The 20573-nt window shown below is 39.8% G+C and overlaps 1 protein-coding gene across 1 annotated transcript in view; it reads left to right on the forward strand.

Moving 5' to 3' along the window:
- LOC125429285 (musculoskeletal embryonic nuclear protein 1-like) overlaps positions 1 to 20573 on the forward strand; it is a 76580-nt gene that overhangs the window by 23657 nt on the left and 32350 nt on the right. The window contains exons 2-4 of the mRNA XM_048490266.1: positions 9553 to 9601; positions 12010 to 12105; positions 14739 to 14860. Of these exons, the coding sequence (XP_048346223.1) occupies positions 9553 to 9601; positions 12010 to 12105; positions 14739 to 14860 (267 nt within the window). The remainder of the gene's footprint in view (positions 1 to 9552; positions 9602 to 12009; positions 12106 to 14738; positions 14861 to 20573) is intronic.

The raw sequence follows: 20573 nt of genomic DNA on the forward strand, positions 1-20573 counted from the left end.
CAGTTACACTAAAGTTTTCCATTTGGTCACATGCAGGTGGCCATTATACTTCTTCTCTTAAAGAGGTTCTGGTTCTTAAGCTTTCCTATACACACAGGTTCTAATTTACTTCAGCTTTCTCTCAAAGAGGTTTCAGCTTTTAGTTGTTACACACACAGGCACTATATTCTCTCTGATCCACACAACCACCCAAGTCTTAAGACTGGAAGGACTCTGGCTCAACACTCACCACCTTCCCTTTCAGTCCCCGGTTAAGGCCTAACTGCCCCCTTTATGGACTGGTCTTCTTCTGGGCTTTGAACTGGGGTTGGACAGACACTAGTCTGGACAGCCAAGCTGCCAAGCACCTGAGTGGCGGATTCACCTTCCACCAAGCCCAGGGCTTTCCCTCACACTCTATCAAGCCTCCTCAGCCTGACTAGAGCAATCTGAATTCTTGTCAGAACACACAAGCAGCAACAGATCTCTCTTCCTGATCTGCTCTCTCTGCTCATGCTCTTTTTCCAAGAATGAGCCAAGGAAAAAGAACCCTCAGCACTCCAGCTGCCTCCTTTTCTTCTCTGGCAATTTTCCTCCAGCCAATCAGGACTGGGCAGGACTTAACTATTTCAGGGCAGTCTCTCACTGGAAATCACTTCCCAAATATGGGCATTTGTCACACCTTGCACATGGATCTTGGAAGGTTTACTTCAGAGTAAGCCAGTGGAGGGTAAGCTTGTAGATCGTGGAAGGGAGAAAGGCCGGGAACATCCTCAGCTATGGTTGTCGCAGGTTGCCAACTCCTGGTGGGCAAATCCCAGGACATTTGGGGTAGATTCTCCGAAGCTGTGGCTTTTGGGACCAGGGCGGTGGCCATGCTCAGTGAGGAGTATGGCTGTTGAGTCTACCCTCCATGGCAGACATTTTCTCAGGAGGGGAGAAGTTCAGCCCCCCGGAAGTTGACAACCCCATTAAAGGCACCAATTTTGATCCACCATCCAAGTGGAATTTGAGGGGGTTCTTTGGGGGGGGGGCATAAGCAGTGTCTTTCAACACAAGAAAAGAGAAATGTGTGAAATGGGGGTTCTACTGCTGGTCATTTGAATCATGAACAAAACAACAGGCTTTTTACCCCCCCCCCCTTGCTTTAATGGGTAAAAATGGACCCCAAAGAAGGGAACTTCTCCCTGCATGAGAATATATACAGTGTTATCTTCATTTTAGATGTCAAAAAGTATTTGCAGCTCCAAGTGTTTTCTTTTCCGTGGAAAACGGGTCCAAATAGCTCTTTGGGTGTTAAAGTTGCCGACCCCTCTTCTAAGAAGTTCTAAAAAAGTCAGTCAAGCATAGGACCCTTGTAGTGCTCTATTGTAAAAATATCTGAAAAATAGCACTGAAGCTATCTGAAGTATCTGGAAAATTAAACTGAAGCATTTTTAATTACCTAGTAAACATCAAATCACATTGGCAAGTGTTTCCATGGTGGTGGCCTTCCATAACATAGAAGAAGGTGGCAATAACATTTATACTGTGTCTCTGACTACAAGTAAAGTAGCATTTTATCTAAACTGCAAATGGTTTCTTTTACAAGCTACCAGAGAATTTTTGATTGCCAGTGACAATTATATTTGTAGGATTATTTCCCCTTCTCCAAAGATAGTATACCAGTGGCAAAGCACATCTAACAGCTTGCAAGAAAGATCTCCTCTTTGAAGATGTATAACTAGCCCAGGCAATTCCATAAAATAAGCGTTTTAAATATATATTTTTGGCTTCTGATGTTAACTATTGCTGAATTAGAGATAAGTCTTTTGACGAGACTGAATAACCAGTGTTTAGAAAATTTACACAAATATATTTAGCTTAAACCCTTAAGCAACTGCCTGTAATAGTCTCCTGTTAAAACTGATTTCACAGCTAATTGCCCACAAATGGTAGCTGGGTTTGGTGACCAGTTTTTAAGGGTTTTTTTTAACCAGGTGTAGTGGCTAGTCCCACCACAATTTTAGCTGCAGCAATGTAACTAATGATCTTACCAAATGTGTTAATGAAATGGAAACAATTCTTTAAACTTTAAAGAATTAAATCTGGTATCTTATCTAAAGTACAGCCCACTGAAATGATTTTTGTGATTTGGCCTCTTTGCCCTTCCAATTTTTTTTACGGCAAATAACTTTTATGCAAGCTCTAATATTGTGCAATGTATATTTTTGTTGGTGAAGGAAGTTTATTTCACAAAGTATAAAGACATTTGGGCCAGTTTAGAACTTCTTTACAGCTGGAGTTTTCTTTATGCTACAAAAAAGTATAGTGTTTTGGCTTGTTATAAAATGTTACATATTTTCTGTCAAAATTCCAGTCCCACAGAATGTATTGCAGAGTGAAAGGGACATACAACTTTTCCAAGAACAGGGAGTTCTATGGCACACCTTGGTGGCAAGAAGTCACAGATCAGTCTACTTTTTCAGGTATAGTTTTTCTGATGAGAAGAGGGACCATAGTTTAGCCTAGAGTACATAATTGGTATGTTGCAGTCCCCAGGTTCAGAAACCATCATCTTCAGGTAAAAAGATCTCTCGTAAAGCTGGAAATGATCTGTGAAGATGATTCTCAGTTCCGCTGATTTTTAGAGTAAACGTTGCTGGACTGGATGGAACACACAAGATAACTGTGTTTATTCACAACAGCCAAATAGTTGGGGCACTGTAAACACTAACAGACTTATTGTAGCTGTAGGTTTTTTGTGGTCTAGAGTCTGTTTCATCAAATATATGCATTCATCGAGGAAAAACGTTGGAGAAGTGGAATTGGAAAGTGTAGACAAAGTGCTGACTAGCCACTTCTCCAAAGAGATTTAGGATTTGGGGTGCACATAAAAACTCAGAGGCAAAAAGTTGAATAATTTTTTTTTAGGGTTTATTGAGTACAGCACATGCTCAATAAACAAAATAACAGAAAAAAATAGCTAGAGATTAAAATAATGACATAATGCTGAGTAATGCTACAACATAGGACAGTGCATGAACAGTGTAATAGGATTAGTGCAAAACTACACAAGCATTAGTAGTAAGAGGAAGATATATAGCTAACAGAGCAGTAGACGTGTGAATAGAAAATTGAATGGCAATGTTTAGGAATAGAAAATTAAATGGCAGTATGAAGAGCTAATTGCTCAGGCTACCATAGTGAGTCATATGGAATTTAATGGAATTTTAGCAAGTTTTTAATGAATATCTAAATGGATGGAGCCTATGTAATTTGTTGTGTATTTGTATGGTTTGCTCCCCAATCTAGTATTGTGTTGGTTTATGTTGTACACCGCCCGGAGCCCCTTGGGGATAAGGCGGTATAAAAATCTAAACAATAAATAAATAAATAAATAAATAAATAAATAAATAAATAAATAAATAAAATATATAGCTTGTAGGGTAACAAAGGTACAAGCTGATGTAGTAACCACTCCCTGAAATCTCACTGTTGGTGAATTGTAATTGGTTTTAAAATAAAACTGGTAGAACACATGATCAATCTGTTAATTTTCCATGCTTGTTTGGTATTATGGAAAAATTTGTCTCCAACTGCTTCATAACTCCTAATTTTAATTGTCCCTTAACATGCCTTTCTCCTTCCCCAATTGTCTTTTCTCCTTCCTCAATTGTCTTCCCCAATTGGGGGTGTGTGTGACTTTTCCTGATAACTAGATCCTGTTGTAGCAGTTGGATATACTTTTTGGGTTTATGTTCGGTTTTTAGGAGTAGAATACTGGAGTGTGTTAGAGCTCAGTTCAAAAATACCTGGTTTCCTGGTATATGTCACATTTTGTGTTATGTTCACATTATAACTACAGATGTGTTGTTGTATTATTACCAGTTCAGATACCGTGTGCATTTGATTGTATGTCATCACATGTTTGTTTGGTTTGAGCCCCATGATTTGGAATTAAGAATTGTGCTTTCACTTAGGAATTTGAAAAAAATTAATGTAATCTGTTAACATTATATTAATAAACTCTGCCATTATGTTGCTGGTGATAATAGCTGCACTTTCTTTATATAAATTTGATTAATTTCCAGATAATTAGGTCATACCTGAGTTTAAAAAAAAAAACTCTTTGCTGAGTCATGAGAAAGTGCAGAGCTTACATGAAAGATCTCTCTAAGTATGTAGAGCTTCCAATTAAATTTTAAAAATAACCTGCTAATGAAAGGTATAACTTCAGTACATGGCAGTAAAGATGTTATCTCTTGTCTAAATCAGCCCTGTTACCAATCAGGAAACTTTTTGTCTTACTCTGCTTGTGATGTCAGTTTCTTTATTGTAAAACAGATTTTTTGTAAGTTGTCTTGAGTTATTAGCCTTTTTTTACAAACGAAATAGCCTTAGAGCCTGGAATAATTTGTTTTATCTCCCCTCCTTACAAAAGAAACATAATCTTTTCCAACTTTCAGGTTTCATTTTATTATTCCTTTCCAGTTGACAGCTCACATTTTGCCTGTTGGCAAACCTCAACTTCATTTTACATCTTTGAAGAGCTAATTCTAGAGCTTTGTATGCAAACCATTTATTTTGTCGCCTACCAGTTGATCAGTATCATGTCACTGAATTTCCATAGTGTTCTTAAATATACACATGTTGGCATTTTTTTCCATTTTATTTATTTTATTAAAAATATTTGTATGTCACCTTTCCATCCAATTTAGGGTTCTCGAGGCTGCAAATGTTAAAACATTTTAGACATCAAAAAAATTTTTTAAATGCAAATGTGTATAAAATATTTAAAACTATTAAATAAAACATAATATACACTTAATATAAATACACACTAAGGGAGGATGGCTAATAAGTCATAGTGAAGGAACGTCAAACAAAACAAAAAAGTCTTTACTTGCTGGCAGAAGACTGATAGAGGGAGACAGATATTATCTGCAGAGGAAATTCTAAAGTTTCAACGCAACGACTGAAAAGGTCTTTTCTTGTGTTGGTGCCAGTCTAGCTTCAGTTAGCCAGGGCACCTGAAACAGGGCCTCAGAAGATGACTGCAGAGACTGAGCAGATTTGTATGTGAATAGATCTTTCAGGTATGCTTGGGCCCAAGCTATAGAGAAAGGTCAGTTCCAGCACTATGAATTGGACTCAGAAACAAATTGAGAGCCCGTGTAGCTAGAACAAATCTGGAGTGATATGGTCTTTACAACTCATTAAAGTCAGTGTTCTGGCTGCAGTAATCTGAACCATTGGTAGCTTCTGGACAGTCTTTAAGGGCAGCCCCATATAGAAAGCATTTAAGTAATCTGATCTAGATGTTACTTGGGCATTCACCACCATGGCAAGATCTTTCCTTCCCCAAAAGGCCACAGCTGGGTCACTAGCCAAAACTGGTGAAAGGTCCCCCAGTCTCCACTGCTGTTTTTTTATCCAATAGGAGTTCTAAGTCTAGGGCAGGTAGTAATCATTATGCAGGCAGAGCTATATTATTGCTGGGATCTAGAGGCCATGCAGATTAAGCCTTGAAAAAATGGCAGCCTTTCTCCCTTCAAGGTTGGAGCAGGTGAAATCATCTATAGTTATGTTCCTTAAGGCATGGGGGAGGGGGACCATCAGTGAAAATATTTGTGTATATACTATCCTTTCTGGATTCTCTGAGTTTATTAAATGCTGAGATAGGAATTCCTCAGTTTAGTTACTTTTTGGCTGAAGATGTAATTTTGTTTATTCTGAATCTAATGCCCATTGTCTTCATTGTATATTTGTGTTCTATTATTAAACACCAAGGGAAGAAAGTAACAGATAATTACATGGTTCAGTTCTGGAAAGCTACACAGTGTTGCATTTTTTTCAAGTGTAGCACAGTAAAATAATTACCTTCCAATCCCTGCTTCATGATGTAGATGAAAAGGTCTCTTTGTCAATGGCATATGTTAAAGATGATACAATCAGTTAAGGCAGAACAATCTCTGTTCTATATGTCAAGCTGCTTCACAGTGCAAATTTCTCTTCAAATGCCATTCTTCCTGGGAAGGCTTTTCTGAGCTCTAGCCTCCACTGCACCCATAACTGTGCCCACCCAACTTCTCAGCTCAATCACCACTACATTGCCAATTTGTTGTGTTATCTTCCTGGAGGCAGTGTTTCTCTCTCTAGGGTCCACGAAGGGATTTCAGTGAAAGCCATTTATGAGGATGAAGGGTGAACTCCTTTCATGACCATCAGGAGCCCTGCCAAGTGTTCAGAAACAAGGCAGGGATGCTGCATCAAAGAGAGAGTCAGAACTGACTTCCTCTTTTGGCTGGTCAGAGCACACAGATACTTGTTCACCTAGCTCAGTGGTTCTCAACCTGTGGGTCGGGATCCCTTTGGGGGTTGAACGACCCTTTCACAGGGGTTGCCTAAGACTCTCTGCATCAGTGTTCTCCATCAGGAAAATGGATAAATGTTAGAGTTAGGGGTCACCACAACATGAGGAACTGTATTAAAGGGTCATGGCATTACCATGTTTCTCCGAAAATAAGACAGTGTCTTATATTAATTTTTGCTCCCAAAGATGCGCTATGTCTTATTTTCAGGGGATGTCTTATTTTTCCGCTCCACAGCTGCATACTCTGGTCAACAGGCATGCTTCCAAACAAAAACTTTGCTACGTCTTATTTTCAGGGGATGTTTTATATTTAGCACTTCAGCAAAACCTCTATTGCGTCTTATTCTCAGGGGATGTCTTATTTTTGGAGAAACAGGGTAGGAAGGTTGAGAACCACTGACCTAGCTTCCAGATCACCTTGGACCATTAGCCAGAAAATGCAATGATTGGTTCCTGTGATTTGATACTTTAGACCTAACAACTCTGATTGTGTGGTGTTAATGATGTCATCCTAGTTGTAAGTCATTAGGTATAAAAGGGAACTAATTTTCACTTTTTCCAATACAAAAGATTTGCCAGAGAAACTTTACTCTGGATCCACTGACAATAACAACCAATGGCAATTTTAATTTGAATACTGAAGTTCAGTTTTTGTGTGATGCTCAGATATTTCCCAATGGGAAGCTCTGAATGTTTTTCTAAACTTTCCACACCCTGTCTCTGTCTAAAAGTTATATTAATAAGCAAGTCCTCATGTTGTATCAAACAAAGTGAGACTACTTAATACTTGGGTCAAGGCTTTTAGAGTTGCCAGATAGAATGAAATACTTTGTAGGTCGTCAACTTGCTTTTAAAGTGTAGATGGTGTATTTCTGATTGGATTGTTTGAGGACACTATACCTTGTTTCTCATCATGACCTAAATAAAATTGGAACTTTATCCACCATTTCCTCCTCCCCCTCCCCCCATGTGCTCTAGCTGCAGTGGTCTGGTTGCAGCCTGGTCTGGACTTGACATTGAGAAGTGGGTCCTGGAGCACATGAAGGCCTCTGTGGGGTGGGCCTGGCTTGCCTTGCATTTTGAAAGGGGACTGTCTGGCACTAGTGAATGAGTAGAGGAGGATTTGAGTATTTAAGTCATAATTGAGGTCACAGTAGAGTAAATCTTGTACCCACAAAATTCCCCATTTGGTCACAGAAGCTCACTGTGTGATCTTGGGGCAATTGTTCTCTTCAAACCTATCATAGAAGATGGTGGTTATGATCATAAAATGGAAGAGGGGTGAATATTGTAAGCTGCTTTGGTTCCCTAGTGGGAAGAAAAGGGGGGGTATAAATATCTATATAAAAATAAAATGTTGTTCCTGTGTTTAGAATTATTATTACTGAAGGTTTATAATGTTATCATATTCTGCTGAGGGCATAGTAAAATTGGTGATGGTGGTGGTGGTGGTGAATAATGTGGCTTACATATTTCTCTCCACGAATGGGGTCAGAGTGGTGAATAACCATAAATATAGAGTTAAAGCAATGTTTAAAACAATTTCTAATATGGCAACCTTCTGATCCATTCAACAAGGGTTGGGGCAGCAGAATTGCTTCCCATAATCAACAGTGATCAGTATCAATTAGAACCAAGTCAAGACCAAAATATACCAAACAAGAAGCAACACAAACAAGCCAACTTAAACACAGAACTACAACTAAAAATCAGGCTGAAAAGGAGACCAGTTTAAGATGGAAATACCGTTACTGTCCCCAACCATAGCCTGGTGGAACAACTCTGTCTTTCAGGCCCTGCGGAACTGAGCTAGATACGAAGTAATTCTTATAAAGTAGACTTCAGAATTTTCACCAGAATTTTTAAAAGTAAGCTCTTGGTAGCATGTAGCATTTCATGATGCTGAATATATGTGCTATTTTTACTTGTTGGCATATATTTGATTCCCAGTCTGCTGGATTTCAGGTTGCTTGAAATGCATTAACTTTTAAATTTCTTTTAGTTGAAACATTTATGAGAAGCAGACCTGGTTTTTTTCATTTTTTTCGACAGTCTCTCAATGAACCATTTTAACATATGCCTCTATTGTAATGCCTTTGATCCTAAATTATTTTTCATTATGCTAAGCTGTTGATCCATTGTTTTCCATTTTTAATATCATCTTACATCCCTTCTTGATAAGCCATTTTTCAATCAGCACTCACTCCTTACATTCTGAGATCTAGCTGTGTAACTTCCCCACCCTCTCAATAATACACAGTTAAGTATGAAGATTAACATAAAGCCAAATTACGGTGAGTGTAAAAGTTAATACATGATGTGTAGGTCATTGGCTAATTGTAGCCTGTATTTTCTTAGGCTTGTGAGAACAGGCTCTTCAAATACTGTATTTAAGCAAATGGAAACTATCATCAAAACAATCAACCTTTCCTCAGGGCCAGAGAGCTGTAAAGCAAGTTGAGCAGTTTGCTCTCATTTTCAAACTAGATCAAGTTATGTGAACATGGATTGTGTGTCACAGTTGAAGTGAACAAACTACTTTGAGCCGCAAGCTCATTGTGACTTTCGGGTTTGGGGGGGAAAAAATTCTGTTCTTTACTTACTGTCAATTGCATAAGTATGACTGATTAGAATATTGCTGTAGCAATTTTAGTAGTACCTGAAATTAACTGAGGGTTGGTTCTGATGTAAAGCCATACCAAGTTTGAAGTTACAATCTTCAGATCACTTATTGCTTTTGTGGAACACATAGTTTGCCTTTATGTCCAAAGCAGCTCTGGTGGCAGGAGGTTTTAGTCGTTCTGCATTACTGCACCCCCCCCCCCCTCATCATTTGACTTGTTCATGCAGATCCAATAACCCTAGGACTTGTTCATGCAGATCCTGGGACTTGTTCATGCAGATCCAATAACCCTGGGACTACTCTTTCTGGGGATCTTAAACAACTGCTGTGGCAAAGAGAATGCAGAATTCACTTCCATCCAGCAGTTGGTAGAATAGAAACAATTGTGTTTAAACATTAATAGAAAATGTTAGGAAAGATACAAATAGTTAATTTCATGTCGCTGTCACTGGGAGAATCTGGTTGCAATTTGTTCCTGAATAGTGACTTTAAAATTTCATTTAATTGAATATTTCAAAATTACATAGATTCAGCTGATGGGAGATTAGTTATTTCAAATATAGCTATCCACTGATTATCTTTAATTTTCTTTCAGTGAAACGCTTCAGAGAACCAAAGCATGAAAGACGGCCTTGGAGGGTATGGTAAGTGCTTAAATGTTCTTTGTACAGATTTTGGCAATGCATTAAAAGAGGGAGGTAGTTATAGTACTGCCTGGTGTGTGTCAACAATCAATGTTTGAAAAAATGTAGCTATATTAGATTTCTATGCCTGATAGATGTCCGAATTAGGCCATGGTCTTTCCAGATCATTGTCCACTCAGAGCAGCAGCAGCTCTGCAATCTCTTCTCACAGCTATAACTACTAGGTCCTTTTAACTGGAGGTGCTGAGGATTACACTTGGGATTTTCTGAATACAAAGCAGAAGTTCTCCCACTGAGCCATGGCCGTTAGTTCACCTTAAGAACTGGAAAAGCCAAGCTACAGGGACAGTTGATTATTTAGATTTACACTGTAAAGAGTTCTGGTAAGAGAAACATTCCCTTTCCTGGCAAAGAATGTAATGTGAATTTTTTCCTTGCTGTCAGTTTGCCAAAAGTGCTGAAATAAAATATTTTTTTTCTTTCTTGAAACATTTTCCTTTTTTTCAAGAGTCCATTAAAAGTTTTGCCACCTTCACTGAAATTTACATTTGTTAATCAGCACTGCCTACTGCTGCTTATTCAGTTTTTGTAGGGCCATGGCTATAAAGAGTCAGCTATTCTAGAACTGGGCTGGCAAACAGAGGCCCTGGGGACTTATTACAGCCCATGTCACCCTTTCGCCATGCTCTGCATAAGACACTTGAATTTTTTTTTTGGGGGGGGGAGGTGGCAGGTTAAAAAGTGGATGCCCTTGTTGGGGCCAGTTCAGTGGATAATTACTGCAGGCGTCAGCATCATTTTCCCAGCATTCCCTTTAAGTTAGCCAAACAGAGTACAGGACTGCAGAATAAAGCAGCATGTGAATAGCATGCGAATAGATCAGGCAGTTTAAATCATGCAGAAGAAAGAGCAGTTCTGAATAACTGATTTAAATTAAGACTCCTATTTCATGATTCATTTTTCTCCACACTTTTATCCAGACTTGTACAGGTTGTTGTACCAATAAGAAATGTATTGACTCACAGACACATGCGGCTTCTAGGAGTGTAATCCAGAATCTTTATCTGAGCCTTTAGCACTGTAGATGTAGCTTTGCTTAGAAATGAGAGACATATTATGTGAAAGCAAAAGCTGCAGTCATTTACATGTTTGAAAGTAAGTCCCTGTGAATAAAGCCAAATTGCTGTCTCTTTTAATAAAATTGCTTCCAAGTTAAAATAGTTGTTACAAGTATCTACCCGGTAGTATTTTCCAGGAGCAAGAGATGGCAGTTGCCATGCAAAATAGTTTTTCATGAGATGGAATACTTCTTAGTGAGGTTGTACATATTAATATGTTGAAAAATGAATGCACCCAAAGTGTAAGGGCAAGATAATCCATACTATTTGGGCTTAGTGGATGGTCCTGGTGAAATACAGAATTGGATTTCCAGATTCAAGTGCTAATAATGAGCCAGAATCTTCTGGAACTCCAGAATAATTAATACAAAATTTACTTGATTATTTAACCTCCAAGTCAGATATTTTAGTTGCACTTGATTCCCATTCTTCTGATCAAGTAAATTTCATAATCCTCTGCTAGGATAAATGAAAAGGATCCTGGTTACCAGGTGGGAGGCAAGTTCCATTTACCACAGAGTCTGATAGCAGGGGTTCTTGCATCATAATCCCAAGTCCAGTAACACAGTCCAAAGTATTAGTCCAGGGTCAGGTTACATATTCCAAATTCCAAAGTTAAAACTACTCCAGGTAACAAAAATGGCACCCCAGCTGGTGGGGTGGTCAGCAAGACTACAGACAAGTTGATCCTACTGGGCCTCTCTGTAGCCTTAAATACAGTGTTTCCCTTCAGGTGCCACAGGTTCCTGTGTTTGGCTCTTCCCCACATGCTGGATCAGCTCCTTACCCAGGAGGTGAATTGGAACCTCGGATCATTTGGCAACATCAGTCTCATGTAGCATTTCTTTAGTAGACGGGAAGCAACAGCCTATCAGGCATACACTCTTCCACATGGTCCAAGCCTCAGCCTTTGCCCTTCACTTGCTCTGCTCCTGGGGTGCTTCAGGAGACCTTAGCAGGTCTGATCACAGGCTGGTCCACTCAGGGGCCTAGAGGCCTGAGAGCCCTACTGGCTCTGGGGGCGATGTTAGTGTTGGTTCGTGGTCCCTTTGGGAAGGCCCTGAGAAACTGGTTTCACCAGAAATGTCTGGCAAGGTGGAGCTTACAACTGGGTTGATCTCCTCTTTCTCAAAAGAGAACTTATTATCCTCCAATGCTACACTGGCAGGATTAGACCATGAGGCATGCAGGAAGTATCCTGTTTGATATTTTTCGTTAAAGTTTTGTCTTTCTAATTTCACAATAATCTAGTGAGAATTTTGGTGAAGTCAGTTTTTAATATTTCTCTAGGTTTTTGGATACTTCAAAACAAGCCATAGGGATGTTGTTCATCCACTTTGCCAATGTGTATTTATCAGACCTTACTGGAGAGGACCCTTGTTCGCTGTAAGTGTATGTATGTTAATGCTTTGTGGAATGATCTTGTTGAAGTTCAGTTGAAAATGATACTGTGAATTTGCCGTTCCAAACAACACTTGATTTGGTTAATAGAACAGACAAATGGAGACCTGCAAGAAGCGTGTTGGGAGGGAGTATTCCCTCCACCCTTGTTTCTTCCCTTGTCCCCCTGTTGGCCTTCCTCTCACTTTTTCCATCCTGCCATTTTTTCTCTTACTGTCTACCCCTTGCCTGTCACTCTCCCTGACTCCTCTCCCATCACTCTTTCTCTCTTTCTGTCCTCTCCACCTCAATATTGCTGCTCTCAGTGGCTCATCCCATGCAGCACAGGGCAGACCTGCCAAGACCATCACACATACTGTCACTCTTAATGACTCACCTGGTGTAATACAGGGTGGATTCCCCCTCACACATCATTGCTACCAGTAGCTCACTTCACCCATCTTCAGGTGGGCTTGTCACGACCGTCCCTGCACATATGGCCACTCTCAGCTGCTCACCTAGCTCAGCTCTGGATAGGCCTGCTGAGATCCCCCCACCGACACACTCAACAGCAGCTGCTGCAGCTGGGCTCCCAGCCTCTATCACTGAAGCAGGTGCCTTCATGCAGCAGCAGCCCCAACCATCACTGGACCGTCCCACCCACCCCCCCCTTTCAATGGTAAGTTCATTATCTGTACATGCACATACAATACTTTATTTAATTTCAGGAAAATTTAAATACCCAGTGTATTTTTAAAAAACATTTTAGTTTTTTCTGCAAGTGCATGGAGTTCCCTAAGTTTGTAAAAAAAATCTGTTTTGGATAAGTGCAGCCCTGATCCATGGATTTAGGTATTCGTAGATGGGGATTTAGGTATTCATTGATGGGAAATAGACAGAGGTGGGATCCAACCAGTTCTCATCACTTCTCTAGAAGTGGTTACTATTTTTTTCTGAGTGCCGAGAAGGGATTACTAAAGCAACCTCCCTGCCCAATAGAGACTGGAGGTGCGTGTGTGCGGCGGCGCCACTGTTTGAATCCCACCACCATCGGAACCTGTTATTAAAATGTTTGGATCCCACCACTGGAAATAAATATATATAACTTGGAAATATATGAAATGCTTCATGTATTAGTTGAGAGCAACATATGACAAAAAGGGGTTTTGAAGTACAGAATGGAATTTGATCATGGTATTCCTAAATGTAACAATATTCTTCAAATTAAGAACTTTGAGTTAAATTTTAATTGATCAATTGTGTAGTCCTCAAGGTGGCATAATTGTGCCAAAGAAGTGGAGAAATAGATGAACTGTCAGTGGTACAGCATTGATACTGCTTTATATTTGCAGGCTCAACAGTGACCTCTGGTGGTCTTATAAGCTTGAGCCAACCTCTATTTTTACCGAACACGGCTTTCTGATAAAAATGGCTGAACTCGTTTCACTTCTTTATTCTCTAGACATCCAGAAACACTCTATGATATTTTAAAAACCATTCACAGCTTCTTTTGACTTCCACAGTAGTGTTTTTGAAAGCCTCTAAAAGCAACTTAAGGCAAATGGAATTTTTTAAATATAATTGGAAAAAACTTTAGATTTGTGTACTAATTCTCATGAAAAAATGCAGGAGAAGCCAAAAATGTTCTAAGCAGGGTATTGGAGACAATTAGTAAAGGTTAAATCTCATATAGACATCTATGTTTGTGTAGTGTGCGTGCAAAATAAGCAACTTTATTTCAGAGTCATAATTTAAGAAATCTTATGATGCTCCCATGTTATCTTATGTGAAACTAATTCTGCAGCTTAATAAAATCTTACTCATTTAAGTCTTTAAGTTTTGCTTGATTAAATCTGTTAATACACAAATTTATTAAATTTTGAAGAGAAACACCTTCATTAGATTACGTGCACATACTACATGCATCATCTCAGAAGAGGCATTCCCTCCAATCTGTTCTTTCTGAGATGGCCCCTACCATTCACATTTTTCCAAGTATTTATATTAAGAAGTTTTGTCTGGGGCATTTTTAAAAAGTAACAGAATATCATTTATCTGTTGTATGTGCATGTTTGAGTTCTATTAGAAAACAAAGGCAGGGTAGATGAGACCTATTTTCTCTTTCAGTTTAACCCCATCTATCTTGCTTTTGGGTCTATTTTCTATCCGATTTTTGTAGGCTTAAAGAGCAAATTTTCAGTTTCCAAGCAGTATAGATCTCCCTCAAAGGAACATTCTGAAGAGATAGCATGGAAGAGACAGACTGTGCTGTTAAACTGCACATTAAAAAGAAAAGCAGTATGCAGAAAATGGGTTGACTACATGTATAATAGGTGGCTTTTTATGGAAAAAATGGTAATTTAACCACTCAAGTGCGTATTTAGGGAGTAGTGCTAAAATTTTGCAAACAATAAGGAAAGAAACATAAAATCCTCTAGTCTATGACTGCTGTTGTACATATTCTAGATTTTTGTGTTTGCAAAAATTAAACCTGTAAGGTAGCAAATGAACATTGCCTGAGGCTGAGATCTACATGAAGTAGTGGGGAAATTTTCAATACTTATTAGTGTGTGCAATGATATATTTTCAGTAATCATGCCCATAATTAGATTTCTCAAATATGTTTTTCACCATTGTAGGTACCTCATCAATTTTCTGTTAGATGCCACCTTAGGAATGCTGCTAATTTACGCTGGTGTGCGGGCAGTAAGCAGCATTGTTGAATGGCGGCAATGGGAGTCTCTTCACTTCGGTGAATATGGTAAAGATTTTCATTCTTAAAATGCTTCTTGAGACCAATTGATTCAAAAACTGTTTGAATAGGATGGGGTGTTTTTTTAGATTTACATGTCAGTGTTTTAGATTCTGCAGCATTTCTTTTCCAGGGAAGGGGCTTGATCACTATGAATTACCGATGCTTGATCTTGTGAGGTAGAATGTTCCCCCAAAACATCTGTACTGCAGTCTTTCCCCATTAAAACCAGTGCTTCAGTTGGCCAAGAATAATGGGCATGTTCTACAGCAATCTGTGTACAGCTGTCTGGTTTGGGTGAATAACCAGCCTTCCCAGGCACTTTCACCCCATACAATGATTAAGACTTGATACTTGTTTCTGAATTATTTTTGAGAAGCATCAAGGCGCACGGGCCCTCTCTGCCCTTGCCACTCTCATTGGGAACCATTAGGCTAGTGCTGTATGCAGTGACATAGGTATAGCTTTTTAATGGGGTGGGTTCGGGGGGCGGGGCTATGCCCTCACCCACCCCTGGGGGGGTGCGCACATGCACAGCAGAACAGAGGGAGGCCAACCACACAGGCAGCCAGCATTCCACACTTGCAAGTTGCAAGCCAGCTGGCTGGGGAAAGAAAGTCTCGCCTCTCGGGAAGCAGGTTTTGAGCCTGGGAGCTCTCGCAAGACGCAAGACTTTCTTTCCCCAGCCGGCTGGCTTGCAGCTTGCAAGCGTGCAATGCCGACTGCCTGTGTTGGTGGCTTCACTTAGTTCTGCTGTGCGCGCATGCGCCCGGCTCCATTCCCCCCCGCGCACTGGCCTCTCGTTGGGAGTGGGAGGGACTGACGCCTTTACAGCACCGCTACTCGGTTGCCTGGGCCCAGTGGGTGGCACAGCTGGGGCGGGAGGGGCGCGCAAGAGCACCTTATCCCCCCCTGCCAGATATGTAATGGGAGATTAAACCCATGACCCCCCCTTACCTACGTCCCTGGCTATATGATTTGAATTCTTGACTACTCCATTCCAAAACAGCCTGATGCTGCCATAGCCTGGTCAGGGCCAAGAACTGACAGAAATCTTTCATTTAGTGGAGATTTACCACAGGATCCAAGCCTCTATTGCAATGCTTCAGTGAGAAACAGTTTTATGCTGTGTCTTATCTCCTTTTCCTACATTATTCAAAGCTTATTATTCTTCTCAAAATATTTCTAAATAACACAGGGAAATTTTTTGTAGCTTTAGTTACCTATGCTCTGGCACAAATCAAACGAATACCATGTGACGTCTTTGATCTGAAAATTTTGCCTCAGATAACTAATTGAAGATTTACAATAAAAGCTAGGTATTTTAAACTATATGTCTAGTGTAGCATTTCATTTTGAGGAATTATTTCTGTCATATTAGTGTGAAAACTCCCTCTCAGCAGGTCCAGTATAAGACTAGGCATGACAGAGGGCAGCTAGAGCAAACAAATCTTCATGCAGTCCTAATGACACAGTTAATTTTGTCTTGCTCGTCTGTATGGATGGTCCAGAGCACTGCTGTTCTAACAACCTGAGGAAATAAGGTTAATTTATTTTTTACTCCAGACATAGAGTACCACTCTCTACCCCCAAATTTGGGTTACCTGCAACAGGTAAAGCCAGAAAGCATGGCACTGTAAGAACAAAGTCTAGTAGCCCCTTAAAGACCAATGAAAAACTCCCAGGGTACTGGCCAGAGGTGGGATCCAGCAGGTTCTCACCAGTTCCCGAGAGTGGGCTGCTAATTATTTGTGTGTGCCGAGAGGGGGTTACTAATTGCGTCTGCTTTTCCATTAGAAATTCCATTAGGTCAAAAAATCATAAAGTCCTGTTGTTTCCTATGTGGCTGGTTAGCGAAGGTAGAAAACGGGATAATTCTCCCTGTTGGGCTGTTTTAAAAACATGTTTTAGTAATATGGTAAAGTACCTTGTTTAAGGAAAGTATCCTTCTTTTGATTTCTAGAAACAAAATTAAGTATGTGAAAGTATTAAGTATTTGACAGGCAGTCAATTAGAGGAGAAGTAGTTGTTTCTGTTGGCAGTAGACGATAGGGCTTGCTATAATGAGTTTAAATTATGGACAGAAAGATACCAGCTGGAAATTAGGAACATTTTTTTTACAGTAAGAGTTTTTTACAGTAACAGAGAAATTATTAATGCCCCGCCCCGGAATGCCCAGCCACGCCCCCGTTGTGCCCCGCCCAGCCCCATTGGCACTTCACCACTGTTTGAATCCCACCACCATGGGAACCTGTTACTAAATTTTTGGATCCCACCACTGGTATTGGCTCATACAGCTTATACCCTAGAAAAATTTGTTTCATCTTTAAGTTGCTACTAGATTGAAATGTTGTCCTACTGCTGTAGACTAATCTGACTATCCACTTGATACTATTGTTATGAAACTGGAGGAGAATTTCAGTATCAGAAGAGCAGTCCTGCTGTATCCAGCATCCTATATTACTCCATAGCCAACTATTTAAGGACTATCTGTGAATCTACCTACTGACCACTGCATCTGTCTTTATGGTCCCTGCTTTGGGTGCTCTCACCATCTGAAGTTAGATGAGTGGCAACCCAAGAAAGGACCTTCTCAGTCTGGGCACTAAAATGATGGAATTCCCTGCCCATGGAGATTTGTATGTCTCTCTTCTTGCACTGCTTTCCACCAATGGGTGAAGAACTTACCTCTGTCATATGGTATTCCCTCAAGGACCCTTTTCCCTGTCTGTGTGTCTTATTTAGTTGTCAAAATGCCCATCAGAACTTTTCTGTGACTGGATTTAAAAAAAGAGAGAAAAAAGTTTGTCTGACAGCCAAGGTACAAATACATTCATTATTTATCTGGGACATGTACTCAAATAAATTTTCTGCTGGTATATCACCTCTCACTTTTGCAGTCAAGAGACCTGAATAAGACACAAGGTTATCTGTTATACTCCCATTTAAAAAGGAAGTAATCTTGTTGTGGTATTTATAGGACTACAAACACAAATAACAAAATGACAGCATATGATTGGTCAGTGGTCAGAGAACCTTTCTATAATACCTTCAGTTGAAAAGCTTTTTGTCTACAAAAATTCTTACATAGGTAGGTTTAAGAAGTTGTTCTAACATTTGAAATACTATTTCTCAATGGAGGGAAGCATTTTCTATCTAACTTATGAGATAATTTGAAATACTCTTTCTAAATGGACGGAAGTATCTTCCATGTAAATTATATGAGATAATTATAAATTTGAATTCCAGACCTAATTTTCAATGCATCTGGAATAGACATTTGGGTTATGAGATCTCAGCAGTTTGGGAGTATGCCTTTTCATTTGGTTTTTCATTTTCTATATCTCTTGTATTTAAAGAGAATTCTTTTAAAGATGGCTCACATAATAAGCTTGGTAGGATATATAATTGCTGTTGTTAGTTTTGTAACTATCTGATGGCAGACTTTTTCCACATGAGGTGGCAATTTCCTTATGCAGTGAAATATTGGAAAACTATAGTTGAAAAGATGAAAAATAGGTTATTTTTAGATACTACGTTAAGAATAGAAACTTTGCTACTAATGTATGTTTGTTACCAAAAAAATTCCAGGCTCTTTAAATTTTATTATAATGGCTAGACTATGATGGTTAAATGCTAGACTATGATTTTTCAGAATGATTAGATCAGGGGTAGGGAACCTGCAGCTCGAGAGCCGCATGCGGCTCTTCTGCCCTTGCACTGTGGCTCCACGAGCTGAGCCGTCGGCCCCATCCTTGCCCGCCCTGCAGGCAGCTGGGCCGCGCCGCGGGCTTCCCCTTTCGCCTGCCCCATTGGAGCGGGTCGGGCGCTTCCCAGCGGCTAGCGAGGCCAAGCCACCGGCTTCATCCTTGCCCGCCCTGCAGTAAATGGTAAATGGTTTTTAAAAAACCCTATATATATAGTGTTATCTTTATTTTAAATGTCAAAAATTATTTGCGGCTCCAAGTGTTTTCTTTTCCAGTGGAAAACGGGTCCAAATGGCTCTTTGAGTGTTAAAGGTTCCCTACCCCTGGGTTAGATAAACATTTATGATGAAACTTTATTACAGAATGATCTCTGCATAGCTCAGTGGAATGAGAAGGATCTCCTATTAGTAACAGATTAGAAGCTATGATGTATTTTTTCCCCTACAATGTAGTATTCTTTTTTCTCTCATTTTTCCTGTTTTGAAATTTGTATAATGCATTTTTAATAATCTAAAAATATATATTGCAATAATAAACCGGTTTCCCTGGAGATCCAGCAAATAGGGTATTAAAGCCAAAGTTGCCTTCTGTTGTTGCCTCTTAGCAATTATGTTCAGATGTTTTCTGCATCTGGATGTGGTGGGTTCCTTAGTCATATTAACTAGTGTTATGGAGTAGCCACATTCCATTTTGGCTCTCCAAGGCATCTAAGCACCCAGTGGTCATCCCAGGTCTCTCTACCTGGCAGTGTACCATTCTCTTGATTCTGCCAGACTCTTGGAGGGGTTTTCTTGCTCTTCTCCTTTGGTACACTACTGCCAATAGAAACTAAAAACCTTGTTTAATTGCTTGGGCATACCCAAAGACCACAACTTCTGCATGAGTGTCATCCTGCCCTACCATTTTAGTGCTTGGTATCTATATTCAGCCTTGTATCATTGGATACAGACCAGATGAGAATAAAACACTATAGCATGAGTGGTTGTGCCCCTCCCCCCATCTCTCTCCATGTGACTACTGGATGTGATAAGGAAAAGGAATAACTGTTAGAAGATGAATATTGAGGTAAGGGGAAGAGGGCTAAAACGGAAACCATCAAAACTTCTGTCATGTAATTATTGGTGGATTTGAAAGGCTTATCTGCCCACTATGTGTTGGCATCATATCAAGGGAACATTCTCCTCAATACTTAGGCGTAAAAAAGCGAGCCAGAATTTTCTCTCCTCACTGAAATACAGAGAGCAAGTAATTGTGTGTCTCCTGTAACCTCATCTGCTTTTCCAGGCACATTATTTGATCCCTACTAACTCATTGTTTGATGGCCCACAGAGATGAATCTTGTATTAGAAGCCTGACTGTATATGTATTTGATCTGATGCTGTCTCAAGGAGCAAATTGACATTTTAACATATGCAGAAGGAGTTCCTAGTCACATAGCAGATGGGATAGTGGGAGTGATTTCTGTGTAGCATTTGTACTACTTTGCTATTAAATATGACGGGAATGCTATGTCAGTAAAAACAAAATAGCAGACTGCTAGCCTAACAATTCTAACACTACTGATCTCTTAGCCACGTTGTAGGCCCTCATACTACTTCATTGTTTTTCTTCCTTTCCTTAGTGTACTGTAGCATAATACCTGTACAGATACTAACCAGTGAGCTTTTTACCAGAGTTGGAAAATAGGGATTGAAGCTCATTTGCAAACCCAATGAAAGTTAATACCAGTTAGTTTGGTGGATTGTTAGACTATGTTGGTAAGGGAAGGAATGGTGGAATGCTACACTTATGTTGGAAGGGGGAGGAAGGGGAGGAAGGGGAAAAGGGAATTCATACTCATATAAGAAAGCAATCTGAAAACTTAATTGCAATCTCTGTAGTATTAGGTGTGCTTTAGGCTCCCTGTGACAGCTATTTTGAATTCTGGTTGAAAATCAACTATTTTTCTCCTGCTTCTTCTCTCCTCACACAAGAATGTCTGTCTGTCTGTTTGTTTGAGTTCTAGGTTGCCCATC

The sequence above is a fragment of the Sphaerodactylus townsendi genome, linkage group LG03, assembly GCF_021028975.2.
Source record: "Sphaerodactylus townsendi isolate TG3544 linkage group LG03, MPM_Stown_v2.3, whole genome shotgun sequence".
Lineage (NCBI taxonomy): Eukaryota > Metazoa > Chordata > Lepidosauria > Squamata > Sphaerodactylidae > Sphaerodactylus > Sphaerodactylus townsendi.